This window comes from Ochlerotatus camptorhynchus, unplaced genomic scaffold (assembly GCF_037179485.1).
Source record: "Ochlerotatus camptorhynchus isolate MF236.1 unplaced genomic scaffold, CSIRO-AGI_Acam_v1.1 ptg000631l, whole genome shotgun sequence".
NCBI classification, from domain to species: domain Eukaryota; kingdom Metazoa; phylum Arthropoda; class Insecta; order Diptera; family Culicidae; genus Ochlerotatus; species Ochlerotatus camptorhynchus.
The window spans coordinates 1,161,120-1,187,951 of NW_027041110.1; the positions used below are offsets into that span (position 1 = coordinate 1,161,120).

General features: G+C 36.9%; 1 protein-coding gene across 10 annotated transcripts in view; it reads right to left on the reverse strand.

Moving 5' to 3' along the window:
- KCNQ (KCNQ potassium channel) overlaps positions 1–26,832 on the reverse strand; it is a 462,308-nt gene that overhangs the window by 195,390 nt on the left and 240,086 nt on the right. For 2 of the 10 annotated variants that reach the window (XM_065237553.1, XM_065237552.1), the window contains one exon: positions 18,208–18,294. The exons of the other annotated variants lie outside the window; for them this stretch is intronic. In XM_065237553.1, coding sequence (XP_065093625.1) covers positions 18,208–18,294 — 87 coding nt within the window. The remainder of the gene's footprint in view (positions 1–18,207; positions 18,295–26,832) is intronic. 10 annotated transcript variants of the gene reach the window in all.

Here is a 26,832-nt window from a genome sequence, read left to right on the forward strand (position 1 = left end):
TTTGGGTTGGGATTAGGACTTTAAGGATCGTTAAAGGGTTGTTAAAGTTTCAAAATTGTTTTCAAATTCTAGCTCCCACGTCCGCTTGTTATTCTTCTAGGAATGAAATTCGGTCGTAAAAATTTATCTCACTTAGACTTGGGGATGCTACAATGATGATGAACGAAAATTAGTTTGGGAAAGGTGTGTAAATTGTTACAAAATTCTTGCGTTGAGTTCAATCTTTGCATACGCATTGATGAGAGCGGCATTTAGCTTTTTTGTTAAAAATAGCAAAAAATTCGGTATCTCGTGGACTTTGGAATGATTCTCTGGCGATATTTTGAAATTAGGGTTTACTTTCCTCAAAATTATTTCCTTACTTTCCTTAATCTTCATCGTAATTGTGAAACCTCTTATTCGCAACAAATTTATTTGATTATTGATAGAACATTGCAGTAAGTATAATTATTTAAACTTAGATCATTAAACTGAAAAAAAAAGTAAATTAATGCTTTATTTCGAAATTTATGTATGGGTTCAATATTAAGAACACTTGGGCCGACATTAGGGACATCAACTCTATGTACTTAGAATTAATTTACTTGGATTTTTAAGTTATTTAACGCCAGGGATTCTCAAACAGTGCAATGCAGAGTACTTAGTAAGATTTTGAAAAAAAAAATCTATGGCTAGATTTTTGTTAATTGTGTTAATCTACAAGATAAAGATAATTAATGAACCAAAATTAAATTTTTTTTTATAAGTGCTTACAAGATGTTCATGTCTGATTCTGATCAAGTTCTGATTGTTAAATTCTAACTTTCTGGTTCATTAATATTATTATAAATCAAATTCTTAGTTTGAGGTTTGCATTTTGAGATTTTCAGATTCTTATAGTAATCTGCTTGGAAGTCGATTTGGATAAAAATTTACTGCCGCCATGGCGCCTAAACGCAAAAGAAAGGGGCAAACTCTTGACCCCCTTTCTGATGAAATTAATTTGAGTAATCAATTTGATTTGCTCACGGATGATGAGAATGATCCATCATCCAAGAAAAATTCTAGTAAACTTTCCCGGCTTAATGCCAAGAAGGAAAAGATTCCCCCTATTGTGATAACTACTTCCGATTTCCATGCTCTTCGCACGGAACTTTTGAATTTCGTGAAAGTTAAGTTTTCACTACAAATTGGACGTCGGGGTGAATGCCGTGTATTGGCTGAAAACTTGGACGGATTTAAATGTCTTCTCAAGTATCTTACTGAGAAGAAGCACAAATTTTTTACTTACGACACCAAAACTGAACGTGTGTTCAAGGTTGTCATGAAAGGACTGCCCAGTGGTGAATCCCTGGATCAGATCAAAGATGAACTGGCAAAATTACTTGGAGTTGTGCCACTCCAAGTAATCAAAATGAAAATGAAATCCCGTCCTGGCGATTCGCGCAACGGGATTTCTAATGATTTTTATTTAGTTCACTTCAAGTCTAGTGAACTAAACAACCTTAAGGCCTTAGAAAAAGCTAGCCTTATGCTCCATGTCCAAGTGAAGTGGGAACACTTCAGGAAGACTGGAGGAAATTTCCAAAACCTCACTCAGTGCCGTAAGTGCCAGGGATGGGGTCACGGAACTAAAAATTGCTACATGCCAACTAAATGCATGAATTGTGGTGATTCCTCTCACGCAAAGGACGACTGTCCTGTGAAGGAAGATCGTAAGAAATTTAAATGTTCAAATTGTTTTAATCTACAAGATAAAGATAATGAATGAACCAAAATTAATTTTTTTTTATAAGTGCTTAAATTCTAACTTTCATTAATATTATTATAAATCAAATTCTTAGTTTGAGGTTTGCATTTTGAGGTACAAAGTTTTGAAATTTAATTAAAATTGAATTCTGAAAGTTCTGGGTTAAACAAACTTCGAAGATTAAACTGTCAATATTTCTAAAACATTGTTCTATTCTCTGGCTATTGTATTTTTTTTAAATAAAATTCCGTAAATAAATAAGCTTTCTAGTTTACGTTTCGTTTCGCTTTTTACGGTAATGTTGAAAAATTACATACAATCATAAAAAAAAACTAAGCATTCAACAAGACATTTGTAGCGTTCGTCTCTGTTACTTAAGACAACGGCTTAAGCGCCACCTTCTGATTTGAAGGACCGTTATCTCTCGTCTAAGCCCGGCATGAGACTACCCTTCTCAGAGCAGGTTGAATAGTAATTCCAGAACCGAAAACAACAAATTTACCCAACGAAATGAGCAAATGAACTGGATTATTGCGGAACATATATTGAAGAAAACTGAACCTGAACTGAGCGGCAGAAAAGGTTTAAGCTTGAAAGAGCAAACAAACTAACTTAAATCAATCAATTAACGATCCTGAATAGTTGAAATCAAAAATAGAATATTTCAATCATTCGCATAAATTATTTAATAACTAAATCGAATTTATAGAGTTGCACATAGGGCCTATACTTAGGAAATTGCAAGCATAAAAAACCTTATTGTAAACATTCAGTTCACCTTTTGGTACACCCTAGTTTGATCTAGTGACGTCACGCATTTAGTTTAACTAAAAAGGGGTTCTTCATTTATTTAAATGTTCACAGTATCTAGGGGAGATCTGACCTTGGCGATCGGCGAGGTGCTCCAAAGACGATATAGTATCTCAAGCGTTCCCTCGGCGTCTCGATGTTCTTCGACGAAATCTTTCGTTGTGTTGGCATTCGTGCGTATCCGTTGGCGTGATTGGTGATACAAGGGGTATGCATCCCCGGAAGATTGGTGGAGTGAGAGTGAGTTGGCTTTGCTCTCTGCCTTACGCCTTGACGTTACAAGCCGTCACGAATGGCGTCTTAACTCCCACCCGAAAACTTATCAACACAATCGATCGAAGAACGTACGCGTACACAGGCACAAGTTCGATTCTTCGCTACTTGACTCAGGGAGTTTCCCAACCCCACAATCACACGTAGCCGGAACAACCTTCGGTTAATGCAGTCCAGAAAAGCCGAATCTATACCAGACAACAAAAATCCAATCCGGATGAACCAATACAGTCCAGACTAGCAACCCACGATGGATGGGCTTGACGACGCCTATTCAACGTGATAATCTCACTATTGGTTACAATGTATCTACCAAAAGGCTTTCCTGAATATTCAAAATTCTTCCACTTAATTCACTTTAGGTTAAATTCAATCTGTTCTTTTTGCAGCTATCCGAACGTTTGAATTTAGTTTTAAGGCTATAACTAGAAATCACTTGAAAATTTTACGATCACTTCCAAAATTGATTTTTATTATATAACTGACTCCAACAGAATAAATCGAGCGACGCGCAAATAGCTTGGTTGAACCTTTTTGCAACGACGCAATTTCCACCTTCTAATGTACGTTTTCTAAAGAGGTTATTTTTTATTGGTCAGCTCTGGCGGACTAATTTGGAACAATACTTTCCACTGACTCGGCTTTCCACACAAAAGATCAGGTAGAAAATAATTTGTTGAAATTTCCGCAACTTACCGAAGGTTTAATTTATTTTTGAATCCAGTTAATTCGCCTTAAATTATACATGTTCGTGCAAGTTTTTATTTATTCCAATAGGTGGCTATAAAAGTACAATAGAAAGCTTACAATTGATATAAGTAAAAAGGAATCCTTCTTGGATATCGATTTGGAAAATTCCTCTTCGATCCTTCAGATTCTTTTAGTAATCTGCTTGGAAGTCGATTTGGATAAAAATTTACTGCCGCCTAAACGCAAAAGAAAGGGGCAAACTCTTGACCCCCCTTCTGATGAAATTAATTTGAGTAATCAATTTGATTTGCTCATGGATGATGAGAATGATCCATCATACAAGAAAAATTCTAGTAAACTTTGGCTTAATGCCAAGAAGGAAAAGATTCCCCCTATTGTGATAACCACTTTCGATTTCCATGCTCTTCGCACGGAACTTTTGAATTTCGTGAAAGTTAAGTTTTCACTACAAATTGGACGTCGGGGTGAATGCCGTGTACTGGCTGAAAACTTGGACGGATTTAAATGTCTTCTCAAGTATCTTACTGAGAAGCAGCATTTTTTTTTACTTACGACACCAAAACTGAACGTGTGTTCAAGGTTGTCATGAAAGGACTGCCCAGTGGTGAATCCCTGGATCAGATCAAAGATGAACTGGCAAAATTACTTGGAGTTGTGCCACTCCAAGTAATCAAAATGAAAATGAAATCCCGTCCTGGCGAATCGCGCAACGGGATTTCTAATGATTTTTATTTAGTTCACTTCAAGTCTAGTGAACTAAACAACCTTAAGGCCTTAGAAAAAGCTAGCCTTATGCTCCATGTCCAAGTGAAGTGGGAACACTTCAGGAAGACTGGAGGAAATTTCCAAAACCTCACTCAGTGCCGTAAGTGCCAGGGATGGGGTCACGGAACTAAAAATTGCTACATGCCAACTAAATGCATGAATTGTGGTGATTCCTCTCACGCAAAGGACGACTGTCCTGTGAAGGAAGATCCTAAGAAATTTAAATGTTCAAATTGTGGTGAAAACCACAAATCCAATTTTTGGGAATGTAAGGACTCGCAAAGCGATCCTACAATCTCGTTCTAAGCGCCAGGTAGGAAACGCTCCACGTTTCCGACCAGGTACAAATTCCTCTGCTGTTAACAACGGTCAGCGAGGAACAAATTCTACATTCGTACCCGTAGGTACAAATATCACCCCTGCTTCAAATTTTTCATCTGTACCTACTCCCCACGCTGCTAACAATGTTCAGCGAGTTAATGGAGCTACCTATGGTGCTATTGCAACGGGTAGAAATCAAAATACTAACCAACGTAATTCTAACGGAAATTTTGACAATTTTGACTTAGGAAGCATTACTGCCCCTAAAATGGAATTTTACAGAAATCATTAATTGACATGATTTCTGATATGCTTAAATCTAACTCCATGTTTGCTGCTATTCAAACTGGGGTAAAATTTGCAAATAATATTGTCATGACTTTAAAATTCAGTAATGGATTTTAAAGCATTAGATATTTTAAATTGGAATGCTCGATCTCTTAGAGATAATGAAGACGAGCTATTTAACTTTTTGAGAGTTCATGACGTGCATATTGCCGAACGTTCCTTAAACCTGACCATAAGGTTAAGAAGGACGCAAATTATTTGATTTATAGAAATGATCATCTTGATGGACCCTGTGGTGGCGTTGCCATCATTGTTCATAGACGAATCAAACATAAAATTCTTTCTTCATTTGAAACCAAAGTTTTTGAAACTTTGGGTGTTTCTGTTGAAACAAAATTTGGACAACTTACGTTTATAGCTGCCTATTTGCCATTCCAATGCGTAGGCCAGCAAAAGAATTTTCTCAAGGGTGACCTTCAGAAACTTACCCATCATAGGTCTAAATTCTTTATTATTGGTGATTTTAATGCAAAACACCGCATTCCAATGGTAATATTCTGTTTGATGATTGTTTTGCAGGTTATTACACTATTCAATATCCAAACAGCCCAACATGCTTTTCTTCTGCAAGAAATCGCTCCATCATTGATTTGGTCTTTACTGATTCATGTCAACTTTGTAGCCAATTGGTTACCCATGCTGACTTCGGTTCTGATCACCTTCCAGTAACTTTTGAAATATCCCAAGATATAATTTGTAATCCCAACAGCTCTACTTTTAATTACCATAGAGCTGATTGGGAGCAATATCGAACATTTATGGAATATAACTTCGATCGAAACATTCCTTTGCAAACCGAAGATCAAATTAATTATGCTCTTGAATCTCTGACTACTTCTATATTTGAAGCAAGAGCTGCCTCAGTACTTAAATGCGAGGTTAAATTCGATTCAATTATAATAGACAACGATCTTCAGCTCTTGATCCGTCTTAAAAATGTCCGTAGGTGACAATATCAAAGAACACGCGATCCTACTATGAACATTATCTGGCGGGATTTGCAAAAACAAATTAAAAACGAGTCTTTGCCCTGAGGAATAAAACTTTTGAAAATAATGTTTCTAAATTAGACCCGAGTTCCAAAACCTTTTGGAAACTCACAAAAATTTTGAAAAAACCTCAAAAGCCTATTCCAGCGCTTAAAGAAGGTGGTAAAATTTGGAAAAAGCTCAGAAACTTGCTAAGCAATTCGAGAGTTCCCATAATTTCAGTTTGGGTCTTACTAGTCCTATTGAGAATCAGGTTGCTCGGGATTATCTGAATATTTTCTCTCGGGAATATAGTTTTGATGATTCCTGGGGGACTGATTTGGACGAAGTAAGGTCTATAACTAAAAAGTTTCAAAACATGAAAGCTCCAGGTGTACCTTGTCTTTCTTGGTAAAATTATTTAACAGATGTTACCATTTGGCATACTTTCCTGATAAATGGAAAAATGCAAAAGTTGTTCCAATTTTGAAGCCGGATAAAAATCCAGCTGAAGCTTCTAGCTACCGTCCAATAAGTTTGCTTTCTTCAATAAGTAAACTTTTTGAAAAGATAATTTTGAATAGAATATGAAGCATTCATATCAATACGAACTCAATTTTTGCAGATGAGCAGTTTGGATTTCGCCATGGGCATTCAACTTCTCATCAACTCTTAAGAGTTACCAATTTAATTCGTTCAAACAAATCTGAAGGCCACTCAACTGGAGTTGCTCTTCTAGACATAGAAAAAGCATTCGACAGGGTTTGGCATGAAGGTTTGATTGCTAAATTGAAAAAGTTTAATTTTCCACTTTATATTATGAAATTAGTTCAAAATTATTCAACTGACAGAACTCTGCAGGTAAATTATCAAAATTCCAAATCTAATCGACTACTTGTTAGAGCAGGAGTTCCTCAGGGTAGCATTCTTGGGCCTATATTGTATAACATTTTCACTTCGGACCTCCTTGATTTGCCTCAGGGTTGCCACAAATCTTTGTTCGCTGATGACACAGGCATTTCCGCTAAAGGAAGAAGTCTTCGTGTTATTTGCAGCAGACTGCAGAAAAGTTTAGATATTTTCTCTTCTTATTTACAAAAATGGAAGATTCCTCCCAACGCTTCCAAAACTCAACTTATAATATTTCCACATAAGCCTAGAGCTTCCTTTTTGAAACCTAGTAGTAGTCACATAGTCACTATGAACGGAGTTCCAATTTCCTGGTCAAACCAAGTGAAATATCTTGGATTAAAACTTGACCAAAAATTAACTTTTAAAGATCACATTGAGGGCACTCAAGCCAAATGTAACAAATATATAAAATGTTTGTATCCTCTTATAAACAGGAAATCCAAATTTTGCCTGACGAATAAACTTCTAATATTTAAACAAGTTTTTAGACCGGCCATGCTTTACGCTGTGCCAATATGGTCTAGTTGTTGCACTACCAGGAAAAAAGCACTTCAAAGGATTCAGAACAAAGTTCTGAAGATGATTTTAAAGTTGCCTCCCTGGTACAGTCCTACCGAAGTACATAGAATTTCGAATGTTGAGACTTTAGAACAAATGTCCAACAAAATAATTGAAAATTTCAGGCAAAAATCGTTGCAATACTCAATTGCAACGATTAATTCCCTTTATACTTAGATAAGATTTAGTTTTAGTTTTTAGTTTTAAGATTTCAATTGTTATACTGACATGCAGGTTTAAAAAAAACCTGTTTAAAATACTGAATTGCCAAGACAGGAACAATGTAAAAACACTTAGAAATATATCATAACAATTAAGGCTGGTAAGGTACTGTAGTAACTGGAGCACTTAGGTTAAAATGAAATGTAATTTATTTTGAAGTTGGAACAAATAAAGAGTTAAAAAAAAAGTTCAATCACACGTTCTCTTCGTCGAGTTGCTTATGTTTCAGCTTGAGCTTGTTTTTTGTCGAATACGGATTTTGTGTAAAAGTAGTGTGGCCTCCGATTTAGGTGCCTAGCTAAACGGGCAATTGTAAGACTAGAAGAGTAGAAAGCGAGCATATTCCAATTTTGAGAAAGGCACGAATCGGGTTGATCATCTCCTTTACCAAACTCCTCGGTTGGGAACAGATGGTGAGGGCTATCATCCCCCAAAACCACTGGCAAAAGAGATGATCGCCGATTTGCTCACGTACCTTCGACGTGCGGAAACAGTTCTATCGATTGGTTCACACTCAAGTCGTCATCTGACCAGTGGTGGCGGGGGAGAAAATCTCTCAACTTCCTAAACTCTAAACTCTCTAAACTTCCTAAGCTAGCAAATTGGACGAGCAGCTATATCTCCTCATCATCTTACTCTTGTGAATAAACTTGTTAAAAGCTTCCATTTTTGACGTGACATAGAGTAGCTTTATAATGGTTTTGTCAATGATTTACTAGAAGCCATTAAGTCACTAAATAAACGAATTCAGTTTTTGTTCAGACCTTTTTGTTTTGAGATAAATGTAATGGGGATAAAATAAATTTAGCAGACTCTCTCTTAAAACCACATTAGACAAGATTGTTTATTTTATAATAGTTTTATCGAGCCGTACCAGAGGCGATACAAAAATGATAAACCTTGGGTTAATAGCAAACAGTTTGGTTAAAAATAAGGCTTTGTTATAGACTGGAAAACGTTGTGAAATATTGTTTAAACCATAAACTGATGACCACCCAATCGGCTTTTGTTGACTATTCAATAAAACTAAATGGAATAATGCATAATATGTACTTTAATAAAACACAAATAAAGCTTTACGCCTAGAATATTACTTGGCAAGACGTCTATCTGTATTATGAAAGTTCGTTGAATTAAAATTCCGTACTGCCCTTTCAGGTGGGTAAATCGCTGAAAATTTGGATTCTAAAGAAAACCCGCCAAAATTCCACAATCTTTCCAGAAAAAATCACCCTTCTAAAATCTCGTTTTCATACCCAACACGAAAACACACGGTTTTGGGTGTCGGATGCCAGACTTCGGAACTTTAATTTAGTGCCGGAGCCACAATACTTCCTTGAAACGTATTGTAACCAAACTATTGACCTCATTTAAATTTCATCCGAAGCTGACATGACCATATGTGCATGCCCCCCTCATAGGTAAGGTTCACAATCTGCTGCCCGATGGTTTCCGATGCATTTATACGCAATGTACTCACAATATTCAACATCTATTAACTCTTTCACGGATTGTTTCCCTTGGATGCTGTTCTAATGTGAATGCATTTCCCCTGAATTACCCTTGAACGGACATCCATTCCTGTATGCGGGGTCCGTAAAATGAGCTATTCCAACAGGATAGAAGCACTTAGCCACAAAACAGTGATTACGTTTAGAATTTATTCGATTATGTGGAATTCAATTGGAAAATCTGTTTGTTGTTTAGTGTAGCGGGACCCGCTTGGACAGGGGAGAATTATTTGGGAAATTAAGCCAAGGGGAAGCAATCTGTTTTGTGTTTTGGTTGGTCGACCACGTCGATGGAGAGCTTGTTTGAAATATTTAAGCGTTGGAATGCGTTGTGTTGGCTGGGGATTTTGTACGACCGTTTCTGTACAGTTGTGGCAGGATTGCTTAGGATTGCACATAAAACGAAAGCGGATTTCAGAAAACCTCATACATCACTCGGCACCTATTCGTGTTAAATATTCGTACAGTACGCTCGAATTCGTTTCCAACTGGTTAATCATAATCAAACCTCCCTGTCATCAGGCGTGAGTTATGACAACAGAAAAAGACACACACTAGACTATTTCGAGAGCATCCTTCCTTGCGATAAAAGCATACATCTATTGGGACTGGAACGGTATGGCGCAAATGATAGTGCGATAAAGGTAAGCTTGGCCAAAGTGAAACTCGTGACGGTATAAATTGTGCATGATCAGTACTCATTTGTCAGCACAGTTCATTCTAGGTGAAGCTGGTGATTGTAGTGACACGTGACATGAATTACTAGTGCAGTTGGTTTCATTAGGCGGTTGTGGTGTGCTGATTGGAACAAAATTTATAATCGCGGATGTAGTTGTGAATTGTTGCTGTTTTGGGGGGTGATTGTGATGCTACATTATGATTTTGTGTTTGCTCGATTCCAGCACTCACTAATGAGCACGAACATACATTTGTTATTTTCGTGTTGTGGGGTGTCAGCTACCATTTCACGTAACACGTGTGTGGTGTGAATACTGAGAGAAAGAGTTAGGTAAAAATCGGATATTTACGCACTGCGAGTGCTAATGAGACGGTAATTCAGAGAGTCAGTACTTGGTTGTGTGAAAAATGATAATTGATTGTTTGTTTCTTTCTTGCCGGCCAGATCTTGGCGCAACTGGCCGCATAGCATTAGCGGCAGCGCAGAAGCCCCGCCAAATCTTAGCATAGTAGGAACGTTGGGATTAACGCTATCTTTACTAAAAGGGTCTGAGGAAAACACGTTACTGTTAGGAACGGTGCTACCGATCAGGGTGCTGTTTTCGTTTGCGCTACCGCGACGCTGCGAACCACTGGACGAGAATAGGCCACTGACGAAGCTGCTCCGGCGCGATGATCCCTGACAGAGGCTCGCTGTGGACAGGAAGCCCCGTCCCGGGTCCAAATCGTTAACGGTGGCGGTCGTGCCCGGGATCGACGACATCGATGCTATCTCGAGCCCGGCTGGTGTGTTGTGATTGTAGTTGTAGTGGTTTTTTTTGGTGGTGGTGGTGGTGGTGGTGGTGGAAGTGGTGGTAGTAGTTGTAGGCAATAGGGTTGTAGTAGTAACGGTACAGGCAGTACGTGTGCCACGTTGTTCGGAGTGGGCAGAATATGAAGCGGAAGAAATTGAGGAACGAATTGTTTGTTAGATCACAGCGGACATGTTCTGGCGATGTTGATTCAGTGGCAAACGGTTCAGAAATCATAATCGAAGCTTTTGAAACGATACCGCTACGGAATAAGCAATGTCCTGAAGGACGAAGACGTCACACACAGAGGCGAAGATAAATTGACGGAAGATGTGTATAGTAACATCATGAATCATAACGATAGGTGTGATGGGTGGGTGATGTCTGAAACTAGTAGAAGCACGAAGTATGTGCAATTGCAATGGTGAAGATGTCTAGTCCTGAATAGGTTTACAATTGAGAAAAGTGAGTGATTGTAATATTGATGTTGGGCAGCAACGTGATATCTTTTCGGATCGCCTGTAACGTTTTTGAGTATCATCAGCAGTTCTTTAATGACCGTGTAGGAACATTTATGAAGAACCGATCAATCATAAAATTGATCTTGTTCCTCGTTGTGCATTACGACCAATAAGAATGTAATGTGCTTAAGTCTAATACTTAACATTGAGATTGTCCTTGAATCGCTTACATGTAGTCCTGATTTAGACAGTTATTTAAACTATCCTATATACGTTGTCAAACCTCTTACACTGAACAAAGTAAGAGTAGCTCCGTAATTAACTTTACGTGCAAAACAAATGACATGCACATAAAATGTACGGGTGAATTTCTTACATCTAACAATAAATATTATGGAAATTCTAACAATGGACTGTAGCGTACAAGAAAGTATTTTCAGAATGAACATTTTCGTATAAAACCTTCACGAGATCCTGATGAATGTGGGCGTCTATACCCGAGCAGGAGAAAAAAAACTTCAGGTATGAAAATATCGTAACGGGCAACCTGAATATGGTATTTACAAGCCTGATATAAGAGGTGAAATACGAAAAATAATACCTCATAACGAACAAATACATTGTTTGGTCATTACAATAACTGATGGATACTACACGCTTTTCTGATGCCAGATTACCATATTTTCCCGAGCAGGAAAAAAAAAACTTATTAATATCAAATTCAGGTATGAAAATAGCTTAACTGGCAACCTAAATATGGTAATAGTGAGGCTGACATAAGAGGTAAAATACCACAAATAATACCTCAAAAAGTATTCTACGAATAACGAACTAATAAATAATTTAGTTTTTACAATAATAAACGGATAACAGACACTTTTTTAGATGCCAGAGTACCATAATTTGTAATTTGAAGGTCTTCTAATACCAATTTAATAACTCTTTTAGGTGTTATTGCCTAAAAACTGAAAGATCACATATTGTTATTTTGGTATTCATTTGATATTTTACAAAAAAACGATAACTGAATAATATCAAAAAAAGGTATATTCCTCAAGCATACCAAAATCTGGTATCAGACCACATTAAGATATTCATTTGTTATCGATTAGCTATCGGTTCCTGCTTGGGTTGTTATTTTAAAGATCATTTCATACCTAAACAATAACTCTTTTAGGTGCTATTGTCTTAAAACTGAAAAGTCTCGTTTTGTTATTTTGGAATTTATTTGAAATTCTACAAAATATTTCGATAGCTGAATAATATAAAAACAAGGTTTTATACGACAAGCATAGCAAAATAAGTTATCAAATCACAACCACGCCCAACCCGAGTAGATGAAAATAATTTATGAATACCTCATTCTGACCTGATACCAAAATTTGATCTGGATCAGCCTGACATATGAGGTAAAATACCAAAGAATAATACCAAAAAATTACATGCACATAACAAAAATTCAGTGTCAACATTTGAAAGGGGCGTAATTGCCTGTGTAAACAATGGCTTTAGCCGTCGATTTCTCTCGAATAAAAGCTCAGTCATGAAAAATAATGACACCAACAGGTAGAGGAATGATTTCTCTACCAGCTAGCATTGTTATTTTGGAGGGTCGAGATATCATTCGCGAGAAAATGACGGCTAAAGCCATTGTTTACAAAAGCAACTACGCCCCTTTGAAATGTTGGCACTGAATTGATGGTTGAATATCAAAAGAATGCCTGTGTGTTATCGTTTTGGTATTGCATTTGCTTTATTTGGTATTGGAATGATATTGTGGGAACATTATTTTGGTATTATTTTTTGGTATTTTACCTCTTTTATGTCAGGCTAATCCATACCAATTTTAGGTATCGAAATATTTGTTCCTGCTCGGAAAGTTATTTTGGGCATCCGGACAATGCGTGATTTTTTCAGGAATATCACTCTATTTGAAGACAAGATTTTAAGAGTTGGTTGGAAATGCTATCTAACATGAAGCTTTTGTTCAATAATTTATTAGCTAGATAATGATCTTAGAAGAGGGTAGGTAGATAGTTCCTTTAGAGTACGGCAGTATGGAAATTGAATAGAAGTTGAAAATCAGCGAAGGGCCATTAATGCGACAGTACAAAGTAAACTATGCTGATGATGGTATAGCACACAACAACCACCCTACTGCTTTCTCTCTGAGATGACCATGACGAGAGGAGCAACACAATAGTTGGGTAAAGAAGAATTGCATTTTAACACACCATCGACTGCAAATGCCTTCGGCAACGTGGGGCTTTAGATAGTGATGAAACGTCGCTAGAACTATTCCACAGCCGCAGACAGTAGTTGGCAAAGGCGGGCGCACACTTTTTGCCTGTAGATTTGAAGACATGCTTCAAATCTCCGCGTGCATCGAACGTGTTAGGCAAAAGGTGTGAGTTTGACTTTGTACTGTCGCATTAATGGCCCTTCGCTCATTTTCAACTTCTGTTCAATTTTCATACTGTCGTACTCTACCTACCCTCTTCTAAGATCATTATCTAGCTAATAAATTATCGCACTAAAGCTTCATGTTAGTTAGCATTTCCAACCAGCTCTGAAAATCGCAAACTTCGCGTATGCAGTAACATAAAAACATTTTGAAAGATTTTAAGGATATTCTAATGCTCATTCTAGTGGAATTGAAAACATAATTTACGTTCTCAATTTCTGTTAAGACATGATAAATGAAAAAAAGCAGAGTGATCAATAGATCCCTGGACGTTAATGCGTTAGGATATTCATATGTTATCGGTTAGCTATCGGTTCCTGCTTGAGTGCCCAAGAAAAAACAGATAGCATGTGAATATATTACCGTGATATGCTTGTGGTATAAAACCTTGTTTTAATACTAACCAACTATCGACATACTTTGCAAAACATCAAATAGATACCAAAATAGCACAACGTGATCTTTCAGTTTTAGACAATAACAACTAAAATAGTAGTTATTGGCTTGGCATTATAATGCATTTAAAATAAAAAAATATGGTATTAAGGCATAAATAAATGCGTTAATTATCCGTCACTTATTATAACTTCTTAATTAATTATTAACTAAGGCTTGTACTCCAAAAAAATGCACCATTTTTATCCGTGTGTAACTCTTTTATCCGTGGGTAAAAATTGATGAAAATCTGGGTTTAACTAGTTTGGAGTGAATTGTTTACATGTGCAAAATTTCATAACAATCGGTTCAGTGGTTATTGAGATGTCATCGAAAGTCATGGAAAATCCGACTGCGACCATGAGATGGATCGGAAGACAACTGGGAATCACCCATACAACTGTGTCTCGGGTGTTAAAATCGTTTAAGGAGTCCCAGACGACCAAGCGGCGGGCTGGAAGTGGAAGAAAATCGAAGACAGCTGACCCTGTGAAGGCCCGGAAGGTGTTGGATTATTTCAAGCGTAATCCGAACCTTTCGATTCGCGACGCGGCTCTGAAGGCAAAGTGTTCCGCCTCGTTCGTTCAGCAAACCATGAAACGAGCTGGGCTTCGTGTATTCAAGGTCTGGAAGGCACCGAACCGGCGTGATCAACAAAACACGGCGGCCAAATCCCGCGCAAGGAAGCTGTATCGAGAGTGGTTAACGAAACCGATGTGTGTGGTTATGGATGTCGAAACCTACATCAAGGCAGACGCAAAGCAGATTCCAGGGCTGGAGTTCTACGTTGCCAAATCACGGTTTGATGTTCCGGAAGCCATAAGGAAGAAGAAAGTGGACAAATTTGCCAAAAAATACTTGCTCTGGCAGGCCATATGCCAATGCGGTAAGCTGAGTAAACCGTACATCACAATGGGTACCATCAACAGCGAAATTTACCGCACCGTGTGCCTCCAGAAGCGTCTGTTGCCCTTCCTGCGGTCCCATGGAGGCGAGACATTATTTTGGCCGGACCTGGCATCATGCCATTACGCGCGATCAACGTTGGATTGGTACAGAGACAATAACGTTGTTTTTGTACCAAAACCGCCAACCCCCCAAATTCACCAGAGATTCGTCCGGTGGAAAGATTTTGGGCCATAATGAAGGCCAAAGTTCGAAAATCGTCCAAGGTGTTTAAGAACCAGCTGGAGTTGAAGAAAGAATGGATGAAAGTGAAAGGTCGGCTCCACTATTGCACAAAATGTAATGAAGGTGCGGGCTGTCAGCGATGGAAAGGAAATTGAATAAAGTAATTATACCGAAACATAATCCATATGTATAAGTTCATTCCCTGAAAGTTTCAAGAAAATCAAGAAATTTTTGGCGAACACTTTTGTCTGGTGCATTTTTTTCGAGTACAGGCCTTAGTTATATTTATTTAATATTTTACAAAATGTTTCGATAATTGACTAATAGAAAAACAAAGTTTTCTACCACAAGCATACCCAAATAAGGTATAATAAAGAATTAAGATATTAATGTGTCTTCGGTTAATTATCGGTTCTTGCTCGGGTAGTAGAATACCTGTTTGAAGAAGAAGAAAAAAATTAGTAATTTACAGTTACTTTCACTACCTGAATTGCTTATCCTTGACAGATACGCATATTTTGTCTACAATTTGCAGACTTCTTCAGTGTCTTGTACTAATAACCGAGTAGTATAAAATGTAAATTACTAATGCTTCTCTCTTTCTTTATACTTCGAAATATACTTCACGAGAAACTTAGTTAAAAATTTCAAAATTATTTAAAGAACCTTCCGGTAATCACATCAGGAGTCAATGACGTTGCATTTTTTTTCATTTCGATTTTAGCACTCCCAGCTCGTAGCATTTGGTCACAAAGTTTAAAAAAATGTATCGAGAAATGAATAATGTCCATCATAATACAAGAACAGCTATGTATTCCAATAATGTACCTTAACATTAATCAGACACATCTTTCCGATTGGTCTTGATCAAATAAATTCGCTCATTATAAATCTTCCTAATTTAAAACGGTTTCCTGTGGATTTGAAGCAACATGAGCATTGATTTTCCTCTTTTATTAACAACTAACGTTATGTGAAATTTTTTCTCAATCACAACAGTCTTATGCTTTGAAATGACACTAGACGCAATGTAAAGTTTGCACACTTTATAAGTTTGTTTCTTGATGATTATTAGTTAATCCAACAACATCATCATGGTAAGACTATCGAGGTGAACTCTTGTTTGACACGTTCAGACCCTACGAAATGACACATAAATAGCTACATTTGTTCTTCGATAGTGTTGATATACACACCAAAAAAGTGTTGTAAAATTCAATATTTTCCTGTAAACTTTTTGCCAAACTAAAAACATGTAAACTAACAGGAGAAATCGCATCATTTTACATCATTTAACATGAAACTTTACATGATGCACATTAGACAGGCCCACAAAAATAAAAGTTCTAATTTTCCACGGACCAACCACTAGATATGTTCCTTTAGGTGAGAAAACCATTTTCTGAAAGTTTCAGCTCATTTGGTTCTAAGATGAGCTGGCGATTTTAGTTTGAATTTTGTATGGGGAATTTGAATAAGATACACGCAAAAATGACACTCCTACACTTTATCAACCATAAAACACTTTCCTTAGTATCGATTTGATTCCGATTTTCAAAACTTGTAGTTCAATCAATGAGATGCTGAAGATTACATCTCGAATCCAGTTAGTTTTATTGAGATATTCGCTTTTGAATGTATATGAGCATTTTGTATATGCAAATTTCAACCAAATCCCCTATATAAACATTAAACCAAAATCACCAGTCCGTGTTACGTCAAAAACAGCTGAAACATTCAGAGAGTGGTTATCTCACCTACTGACACGAGTCTGGAAGTTGGCCTGTGGTGCACATAACTAATTAATATCACCATAATACTAACTTGAATCGTGATGTTGTCTTGAGAAAAGTTGTTCCTTATAGTTTAAGCTAAGTGTGCTGACATTCTGAGCTTAATCCTATTTGCTGATCCAGTTCTATGCACGAAAGAGTGCATACACCATATATTTCAACCAATATCCCCATATAAATTTTAAATCAAAAGCGCCAGCTCGTGTTACATCCGAATGAGCTGAAATTTTCAGAGAGCGGTTTTTTCTCCTGATGGCACAAATCTAGGGGTTGATCCGTTGAAAAAAAAAAAATGATAAAAATTTGCTCTCATATAAATGTGGGCCAGTCTAATGCACATGATCATCAAGTAAGCTTACCTGACTTGCATGTAAACTTACATGACAAGCACATACATTTACATGTTTGAAGCAGTTACATACCAAATGCTGTAAAATTACATGTACAATTTCATACATGCTCCATTTTTTATCGCTTGTAACATGTTACGTCCCATGTAATTTTCATTATTTTTTAGTGTGTACGATCTACTTGGTACTAGTTTTCACGCTGGAAACCCATTATTAATGGCATATGGGTAATTTTTCTTGAAAAATATCGGTGGATTACAAAGATGTCAGACTATCGAGGCGACATTCATTATAAAACTATTGAAGCAGTTTTATCAGCTATCTCGAAAATTGATCATTTTAATAAACTACCATCGTGTTTAGACGACAAGGTGATTGTAAACGCCTCTAATACTAAAACTATTTGATGAAGGAGAATGGCGTCCGTTAGTCAAAAAAGCACCTTGATCTAATAATACTTACTGCACAGTGAAACGTATCAAAACAACACTTACAAGCTACGTGCAACACCGGCAACCAATGAAGAAAACAACACATGATTCCAAAACTAAACATCGTCTTATTACTTAACAAAAGAAGTTTCCACATTGCTGCCCGGGTAGAGGCTTTAAACATCGATCCATTTTTTGTTTTGTTTTAAAGAAAGTTAGGATTTCATCTAGATATATAGGCAGAGATAGAGTGCGAGAGCACAACACACAAATAGACAGAGTGGTGTTTGCTAACATCGACCGGAACGAGAGAAATTATAAATATACAGGAAGGTAACGGAAAACAGTTTTGCTCAAAAACATCAAAAACAAAAATGATAGAACAACCGAAAACTGAACCGAAGGCTTTTGTTTCTAGCATGGTTATATCAGATGAAATAATGTTTTTCCCTGCTACTATTGTTTTGGCTTGTTGTATGTTCTAAATGTAAATGTAAATATCTAAATGTGGTGACTGTCTTGGACTCTACTATTGGCAAACTCACCATCGGAATTTTTCTTGGACAGTGCTGTTTCCGCTACCGAGTCTTCGCTGAGACTGGGATTCATGGGTCTACCGTTGTTGGTCACTTCTTTTGTTGGTATTGATTGGTAATGAGTTTGGTTTTTATTGGTGTTGGATTTTGGTTGCAATGAGGATTGGTTTCAAGTTTGGCAAACAATGAGACGATGAGACGGTGTGAAATTAGGTACAGTTTCGAACCGGTCGGTAGAGATGGTTGTTGTTGGTGGTGGTGGTGAATGGTGGATATATATTGTTTTTGTACATATATTAATCGGTTTTTAATTTGAAAGAGAAAGAAAAAAACGAGAAAGAAAAATAACCATTTTATACTGTTCTACGGTTTAAATTTCGCTATGGAAAAGTACTGATGTGTGTTAGTTTCTACTGGTTAATGTCGTTAATATGAATGTATCATTAATTTTATTTGGGCGGTGCATCTGATAGGTATTCAACATTTGTTTTCCTTTCACTGTGGAACAGTATGTCATCGGGGCAAGCATTTGATTGACTGTTGATAGTGGTTGTACAATGAATGCAGAATCAAATCATATCAAGGCAAAGAGAGCTTCTTAATTAGAATATAGCAATAGTCAAGCAAAGACATGAATTATCATTGTTAGTTGAGATATTTGAGAATGTTGGTTGCATATTGTAGCAAAGTTGCACTCAAAGATGATTGAAAAGGGTAATTGCAGTAAGGTGCCCAACCGAAAGCGCTGTAGCGACTGAGGCAACAGTTTAGTTTGGATCTAATACAGTGGCGATCAAACTGTGTCGTGTTTATTTAAGGTGTGAACGTTTTTAATGGTCACTTTATCATGTTTAGGCTGGTGTAAGCTTTTACTCTGGCAGTTTACGGTCGCGTATTTTGCTCAAAAATTTATAACTTAGATTAGGATATTTGTCACGAAAAGGTCAATAGATTTGTTTATGTTATCGAGATTAAGTTTGTTGTGACTACTTATTGAGTACATGTAGAGCATTTAGGGTTAAGAAAAAGGGAATCAAATTCAGTAAATAATAAATAAGGTCAAGCAGATTATATAATATACATAGATTAACATCTAGTTAAAAAACCTAGTCAAATCAAAGAATGAATTACAGCTAACAATACAAAGTCTGATTCGTGTTCAAAGTCTTTAAATTAGATTGAGCTGAATGTCAATTAAATAATAAAAGTAATAAAGTTAAATCAGATACGACTTTAAAACGTTAAGCATTATTTGCATTTTCTTGTTGTTCGAGCAACTGACTAAATTTTGAGATCGAGTTCTGGAAAAATGAATTGCTGGACAGCTGTTTTTTTTCTGTAAATTGAGATATCTGATGTATCTGATACTGTTTACTTCCCAATTTAAAAAGAATCAGCTTTCAATAAATCTTAGAATACAGGTAAATATCAATGGAATAGTTTACAATTTTGTGTACTTTATATTTGCTGATAATAAAGACCATTGCACCAGTCCGCATTGTGCTCTCTTGCCGTACGGATATAATTGCTTGTTGCTGAAGGAAGTGTTACTGCTACATAAAGCTACAAAAAATTTAAACAGCACCTCTCAGTGCTAAATATTACATATTTTCTACCTTTTATACTCTTATTCCTCTTTGAACCTTGTCTGGATCCTACTCGAGGGAGTCCTGCTTGAACATTACCTTGGAAGATTCTGCTTCAATCCTTCAGATTCTTATAAAAATCTAGTCGGAAGTTTCACTAGATTCACTAGTTTATTTATTTATTTCGTCAACCAACGTAGACTAGTACATATTAGAATACAGTTTTGTTTTCTTAAATTTATTTATTTATTTCGTCAACTTTGGACAAAAGGTTAAAAGTATAATTTTTTCTTTAATAAAAATTAAGCAGTGTCAGCTTTCCTATTTTTTATGAGTTATAATGCCTTATGGAGTAAAAATATTGTTTTAGTTTATGCCGAGACATTAATTAATTAATTAATTTATCTTTATTAGGGAGGCTTTCAGCCTTGGGCTGGTTCGCCTCCACTGCCGAGACATTGTAAAGTCAATGGTTTCGCAGTAGTGATTGTAAGAGGCCATCATGCGGTTTAATGGCCCATATTTTGCATAATTTGTGCGATGATGTTTTAAGGCAAATAAATTTCGATTAAGAGATACGTTTATCTGCAGCCATTGCGCCCAAACGCAAAAGAAAACGGCAATCTCTTGATCCCCCTTCTGATGAAATTAATTTGAGTAATCAATTTTATATGCTCACGGATGATGAGAATGATCCATCAGTCAGGCAAAATTCCAATAATATTTCCCGGCTTAATGCCAAGAAGGAAAAAGTCCTCCCTATTGTGGTAACCACTTCAAATTTCCATGCTCTTCGCACGGAACTTTTGAACTTCGTAACATTTAAATTTTCACTTCAAACTTGTCGTCGTGGTCAATGCCGTATACTGGCTGAAACCATGGACAGATTCAAACGTTTTCTCCAGTATCTTACTGTGAAGCAACTTAATTTATTTTCCTACGACAACAAATCTGAACAGCTATTGAAGGTTGTCTTGAAAGATCTGCCCAGTGGTGAATCCCTGGATAAGATCAGAGATTAATTGAAAAAAATACTTGGAGTTGAGCCAATCCAAGTAATCAAAATGAAAATTCAATCCCGAGTGCAATCCCGTCCTGGCGATTCGCTCAACGATGATTCGCTCTAATGATTTTTATTTAGTTCACTTCAAGTCTAGTGAACTAAACAACCTTTAGAAAAAGCTAGCCTTATGCTCCATGTCCATGCCTGGAAGACTGGCGGAAATTTCTAACACCTGTGCCCGTAAGTACCAGGAATGGAATCAGGGAACAAAAAATTGCTATATGCCAGCTAAATTCATGAATTGTGGTGATTCCTCTCATGCTAAGGAGGTCTGTACTCTGAAGGAAGATCCTAAGAAATAAAAAAAAAAACATATATCCAATTTTTGGGAATGTAAGACTCGCAAAGCGATCCTACAGTCACCTACATTTCTAAGCGTTAGGTAAGGAACGCTCCACGTTCCTGATCAGCTACACACTTAGAAAAATCTAATTTTACACGTGACGGAATCCACCTTTGACACAAAGGATGAGACGTAAACAAACATGTCATGTAAAATTAAGTGCTCCGAGACTGAATAGTTTGTTACTCGACGAAATGTACGTTTGATTGAGCTGAATTTCACGTCTCTTATGACTCAATTCTATGTCAAAATTGACGCTCGTATATGTCAGTCTCAGAGCACCTAAATTTACATTATTTTTTCTAAGTGTGTACGAATTCCTCTGCTGTTAACAACGGCTAGCGAAGAACAAATTTTACATCCGTACCCGAAGGTACAAACATCACCCCTTCTTCAAATTATTCATCTTTACCTGCTCCCCTCGCTGCTAACAATGTTCAGCATGTAAATAGAGCTATCTTTGCTGCTATTGCAGCCGGTAGAAGTCGAAATCAAAATTCTTAGTGGAAGATGCTAATTTCAAATAACAGACTAAAATTGTAATTTTTATACGATGCATGAGGAGATGAAAGTATAGAGTTGATAGTTCCGTTAGAGTACGGCAGTGTGAAAATTGTATGTAGAGAGTAGAAAGCGAGCAAGGAAAACTTTAGGAGGGTACAAACCGGTTTGATCATCTCTCTTGACCAAAAAACCCCGTTGGAGAGGGATGGTGAAGAGTATTCCCCCCGCCACCACTGGCAAAAAGAGATGATCGCCGACTCGCTCATGTACTGACGATGTGTTTGAAACAGTTCTATCTATTCTAAGGCACAGTAGCAGCACCTACCCTACCCGTGTCCCTCGAGATCGTCTGTTATTTGAAATTAGCACCTTCAAATATGTAAATCGTTGACTTAAGGCAGAAGTAATACAAAACATATAGTCACAGTCAAAATTCATGCCAACATAATTCTAATGAAAATTTTGATGATTTTGACTTAGGTAGCATTACTGCTCAAAAATGGATTTTTTACAGGAATCATTAACAAACTGATACTGATATGCTGAAAATAACTCCATGTTTGATGCTATTCAAACTGAAGTTAAACTTAATGATAATATTGTCATGACTTTGTAATTCAGTAATGGCTTTCAAATCCCTAAATATTTTCAATTAGAATGCTCGATATCTTAAAGATAATAAGGACGAGCTATTTAACTTTCTGAGAGTTCATAACGTGCATACCGCCGTCATAACTGAAACATTCTTTAAACCTGACCATACGCTTAAAAGGGACGCACATTATTTTATTTATCAAAATGATCGTCTTAATGGAGACGGTGGTAGCGTTGCCATCATTGTTCATAAACGTATCAAACATAAGATTCTTTCTTCATGTGAAACCAAAGTTTTGAAACTTTGGGATTTTCTGTTGAAACAAAATTTGGACAACTTACGTTTATAGCTGCCTATTTGCCATTCCAGTGCGTAGGCCAGCAAAAGAATTTTCGCAAGGGTAACCTTCAGGTGGTTTTGGTGATTTTAATGCAAAACACCGCTCATGGAATTATGCTCAAAGCAATTCCAATGGCAATATGTGCTTTGTTGGTTGTTCTGCAGGTTATTAAACAAAAACTTGAGTCATTTAATACCTGGACCCCCTGCAGTGCTCCTAGCGGTCAGATCTGGAATGTTTGAACAGCAGTTTGTTTTGAAATGTTTCCTTTTTCAACGCTGAAAAGTTCGTCACGATTCATTTTGTTTAAAAGAAGTTATACTTGATGGAAGCCGCGAACCGAAAATTAATTTTGAACACACACGACGTGGTCAGGTCCAAAAATCGCGAACTCGTTGAAATTGGATAAATCGATCGTGTGCAGTATTCTCAAACGTTTCCGTGAGCGGCATACTATCGTACAGCGGCAGTATCATAGCACGCGTCGTAGTGGAACTAAGGCTAGCAAGCTGCAGTTGAAGGTGTTGAGAACGGTTAAGGTTCAATTTACTTTGATGCATTTTTAAAAAATTCAAAAGCCGTTTTTTTTCGACGCATTATTTTATTTTGCAAAAAGCTTGCGTCATTTTGTGTAAAATATCAAAATGAATCGAATAGTGCGAGGTTTTTGCAATCTGATATAATGCGTCGGAAAAAACTGCTTTTGAAATTTTCCATAAAGCATCAAAGTAAATTGAACCTTAAGGAAAACCCAGGGCGTTTGGATTATGATATCGCCAAGAAATTCAATGCCAGCCAAACCACCGTCAGAAGGATTCATTAGCGAGGTGGATTTTGATCTTTTCGGGCCAGTAAGTAACCAAACAGGACACTGAAGCAGGATCTAGAGGCCAAAAGACGTGCCCGGAAGTTGTACAATGAGGTTCTTACAAAGTACGAAGGATGCATCATCAGGGACGACGAAACGTGCACACTTAGAAAAATTCATGTAAATTTAGGTGCTCTGAGACTGACATATACGAGCGTCAATTTTGACGTCATAACAGACGCAAAATTTAGTTCAATCAAACGTCAAATTATCATTAATACAGTGCATGTGCTGACATTACGTTGCTTTTACTGCATTTGTTTATTTGTGTGGCCATAAAAATTACATGAAATTTTCGACATGATTGATGTGCATCCTTTTGGATGTAATATTAAAATTTATTTTTTGCTGTGAACTGTTACCTTATTCAAAAAACGGTGTCAAATAACGATTTCTGATCACTTCAGGTTGTTCCTATTTCGGAAATTTGAAAAACTTCGAGATAAGGGCGTAATTGCGTTTGTAAACAAACACTTTATTTGATGATTTCTCGCGAATTAAAGCTCAATCTACAAAACTGACAACACAAACAGGTAGATGAATGGTTCCTCTATCATTTGGTATAGTTTGTACAAGAGATTGTTCTTTTATTCACGAGAAATCAGTGATTGACATGTTTGTTTACAAAAGCAATTACGCCCAAATCTCAAAGTTCTCCGGAAATATTCAAACTGAAATCATAATCTTCCTAGATAATTCTCAAAATAGAGCTAACGGAACTAGACAATGGCCAAAAATCTCTCTAATAAAGATCAAAACAAAAAAGAGCTAACGGAAAACTTTGAACTTATATGTCTAGCACCTGGAAGGTCATGGTCATGAGAACAACTTTATTGAAGAGTCTAATTTGAGATATGGTCAATATTTAAAGATAATTGCAAAAAATTCAGCTACCAGTCATAAAGGGCGATTCAATAATGACTTCCGCATATATAACAATTTAATCACCTCCCTTCTCCCTCCGTCACGTTTTTTGTTCTAATACCTATTACACGTTCTGTCCTGAATTCTAAGTCCGCCTCTCTCCCTAAATAGTGGGCGTCATATTTGAGTCGCCCCTAGGTCTATGATCTACTGAGCTACCTCGACGAGCACAGTATCTTTGTATCTGCTGTGATTGTTTTTCTATGTGGTAGATGTGTATTACATTACTAGACTAACATTTGAAAAGGGCATAACTCCAAAATGTAAACAAACCATATTTTGCCACATATAGAGAGAACAGTTCACAAACTACTCGATAAACACGAACAAGTAGAAGAAAATATCACTTCAAATCATCAAAAACGTTTCTTCTTACATGGCGTATTTCCAACTTTCAACTCTATGATGCATCTGCTTGTTACGCCTTGCACCAGAACTACGAATTATATTGTTTTAATATGCCAAACGTACTGATTCGGTAGTATCTAGTCACGCCCGATTCATTTGAAATGCATCCGATTGATATTTCACGTGTAAACAACAAACAAAAAGAAGACCAAAAAAAAAATCTCCTGGCGTAATTTCACTCTCACAAAATTTGCAAACGAAGAATCAAGGCGGAACAACCAACAAAAAATCCTGAGGGTGTGTTTCCACGGCGTATCACCAGTGTTAGCAGTTCAAAGGCTGGTAGATTCGGTGGATAACAACATGAAAGATATTATCAGGGCGTATGATGTTTTATTCTCAATTATACGACAAAGAAAACTTTTTTGAGTTTTTAGTGATGCATGATGATAGATTACACTATTAACTATATGTAAAGCTTATAAAATCATCCAGAAAATGGAAAGTCGTGAAGTAGGATTAATTTTTAGGTCATCAAAATTCGGAAGCGATTTTCTCGATATGGCCATTTTGAAGTTAGGCCCTTTTCAAATTTTAGTCTAGATTACATCTTTTATAGCGAATTCGTTTATTATCGCGAAACTGAACTTTTTGTCAGTGCGAACCTCAACCTGAGCTAGGTTTTAAAAACAAACGAGCAAAATGACGTTTGTCAGAAAACAAGCAGACCCAATCCTGATACCCGATCCAGTTTGGAACTGAATAATAAACGAATTCGCTATTAGAGTCTCGCTTATAGCGAATTCGTTTATTATCGGGGTTGGAACCAGTTCCAACCCAGTGCGAAACCGAACTTTTTGTCAGTGCGAACCTCAACCTGAGCTAGGTTTTAAAAACAAACGAGCAAACTGACGTTTGTCAGAAAACAAGCAGTCCCAATCCTGATACCCGATCCAGGTTGGAACTGAATAATAAACGAATTCGCTTTTAGATTTGCGGATAAAGGAGCACAGCTAAAATCAAGACCATGCTGGACATGGCTGTATTCTCATTGCGGTCCAGTCAAATAATTTTTCGGGTTGAGAAACTTCTCGGCTTCCTTGGGAATAGGTTATGATTGTGCTTGCCACACAAAATACGAATGCAAAAATGGTGCAGGCTAAGAAAAGCTCTCCGTTAACAACAGTGGAAGTGCTCAAAGAACACTAAGTTGAGGGGGTTAGAGGCAAAGAAGTACAAGTGATTTTGATCGATTCTCTTCATCGACATTCTCTTTTGATAATCAGGGCTTTACCAACCAATTTCACACTATTTCTGTTACATAGTTACACTCTTAGAAATACATAATTTTACACGTGACGGAATCCATCTTTGACATAAAAGATGACACGTTAACAAACATGTCATGTAATATTAAGTGCTCTGAGACTGAAAAGTTCGTTACTCGACGAAAAGTACGTTTGATTGAGCTAAATTTCATGTCAAAATTGATGCTCGTATATGTCACTCTCAGTGCACCTAAATTTACATGATTTTTTCTAAATGTGTAGTTTGATAAAGAAGGTTATCATATGTCATGCAGGATAGTAAGGAATATGTATGCCACTGAGTTATTAACGAAAGACAAAGTCGATGAAGTTAGTTAGGGGCCTCATAGCTTAGTCAGTAAAGGCACGGTATTACCAAGCCGGAGGCGGCGGGTTCGATTCCCGGTCCGGTCGAGGGAATCTTTCGGGTTGGAAATTTTCTCGACTTCCCTGGGCATATAGTATCATTGTGCTTGCCACACAATATACAAAATCATGCATTGGTATTGGCATCGAAAGCTCTCAATTAATAACTGTGGAAGTGCATTTAGAACACTAAGTTGAGAGCACGCAATAAGCTAATATGCACTAAGCTATAAGCTTGAAATGCGAATAAGAAGAAGAAAAAAGTCGATGAAGAGAATCAATCAAAATCACTTGTACCCCTTTGCCTCTAATTCCCTCAGTAGAGAGGAAGTGTAAAGTTATAGTTGAGATTACATTTTTTCTATAAACCATTTTGCACAAATAGCATAA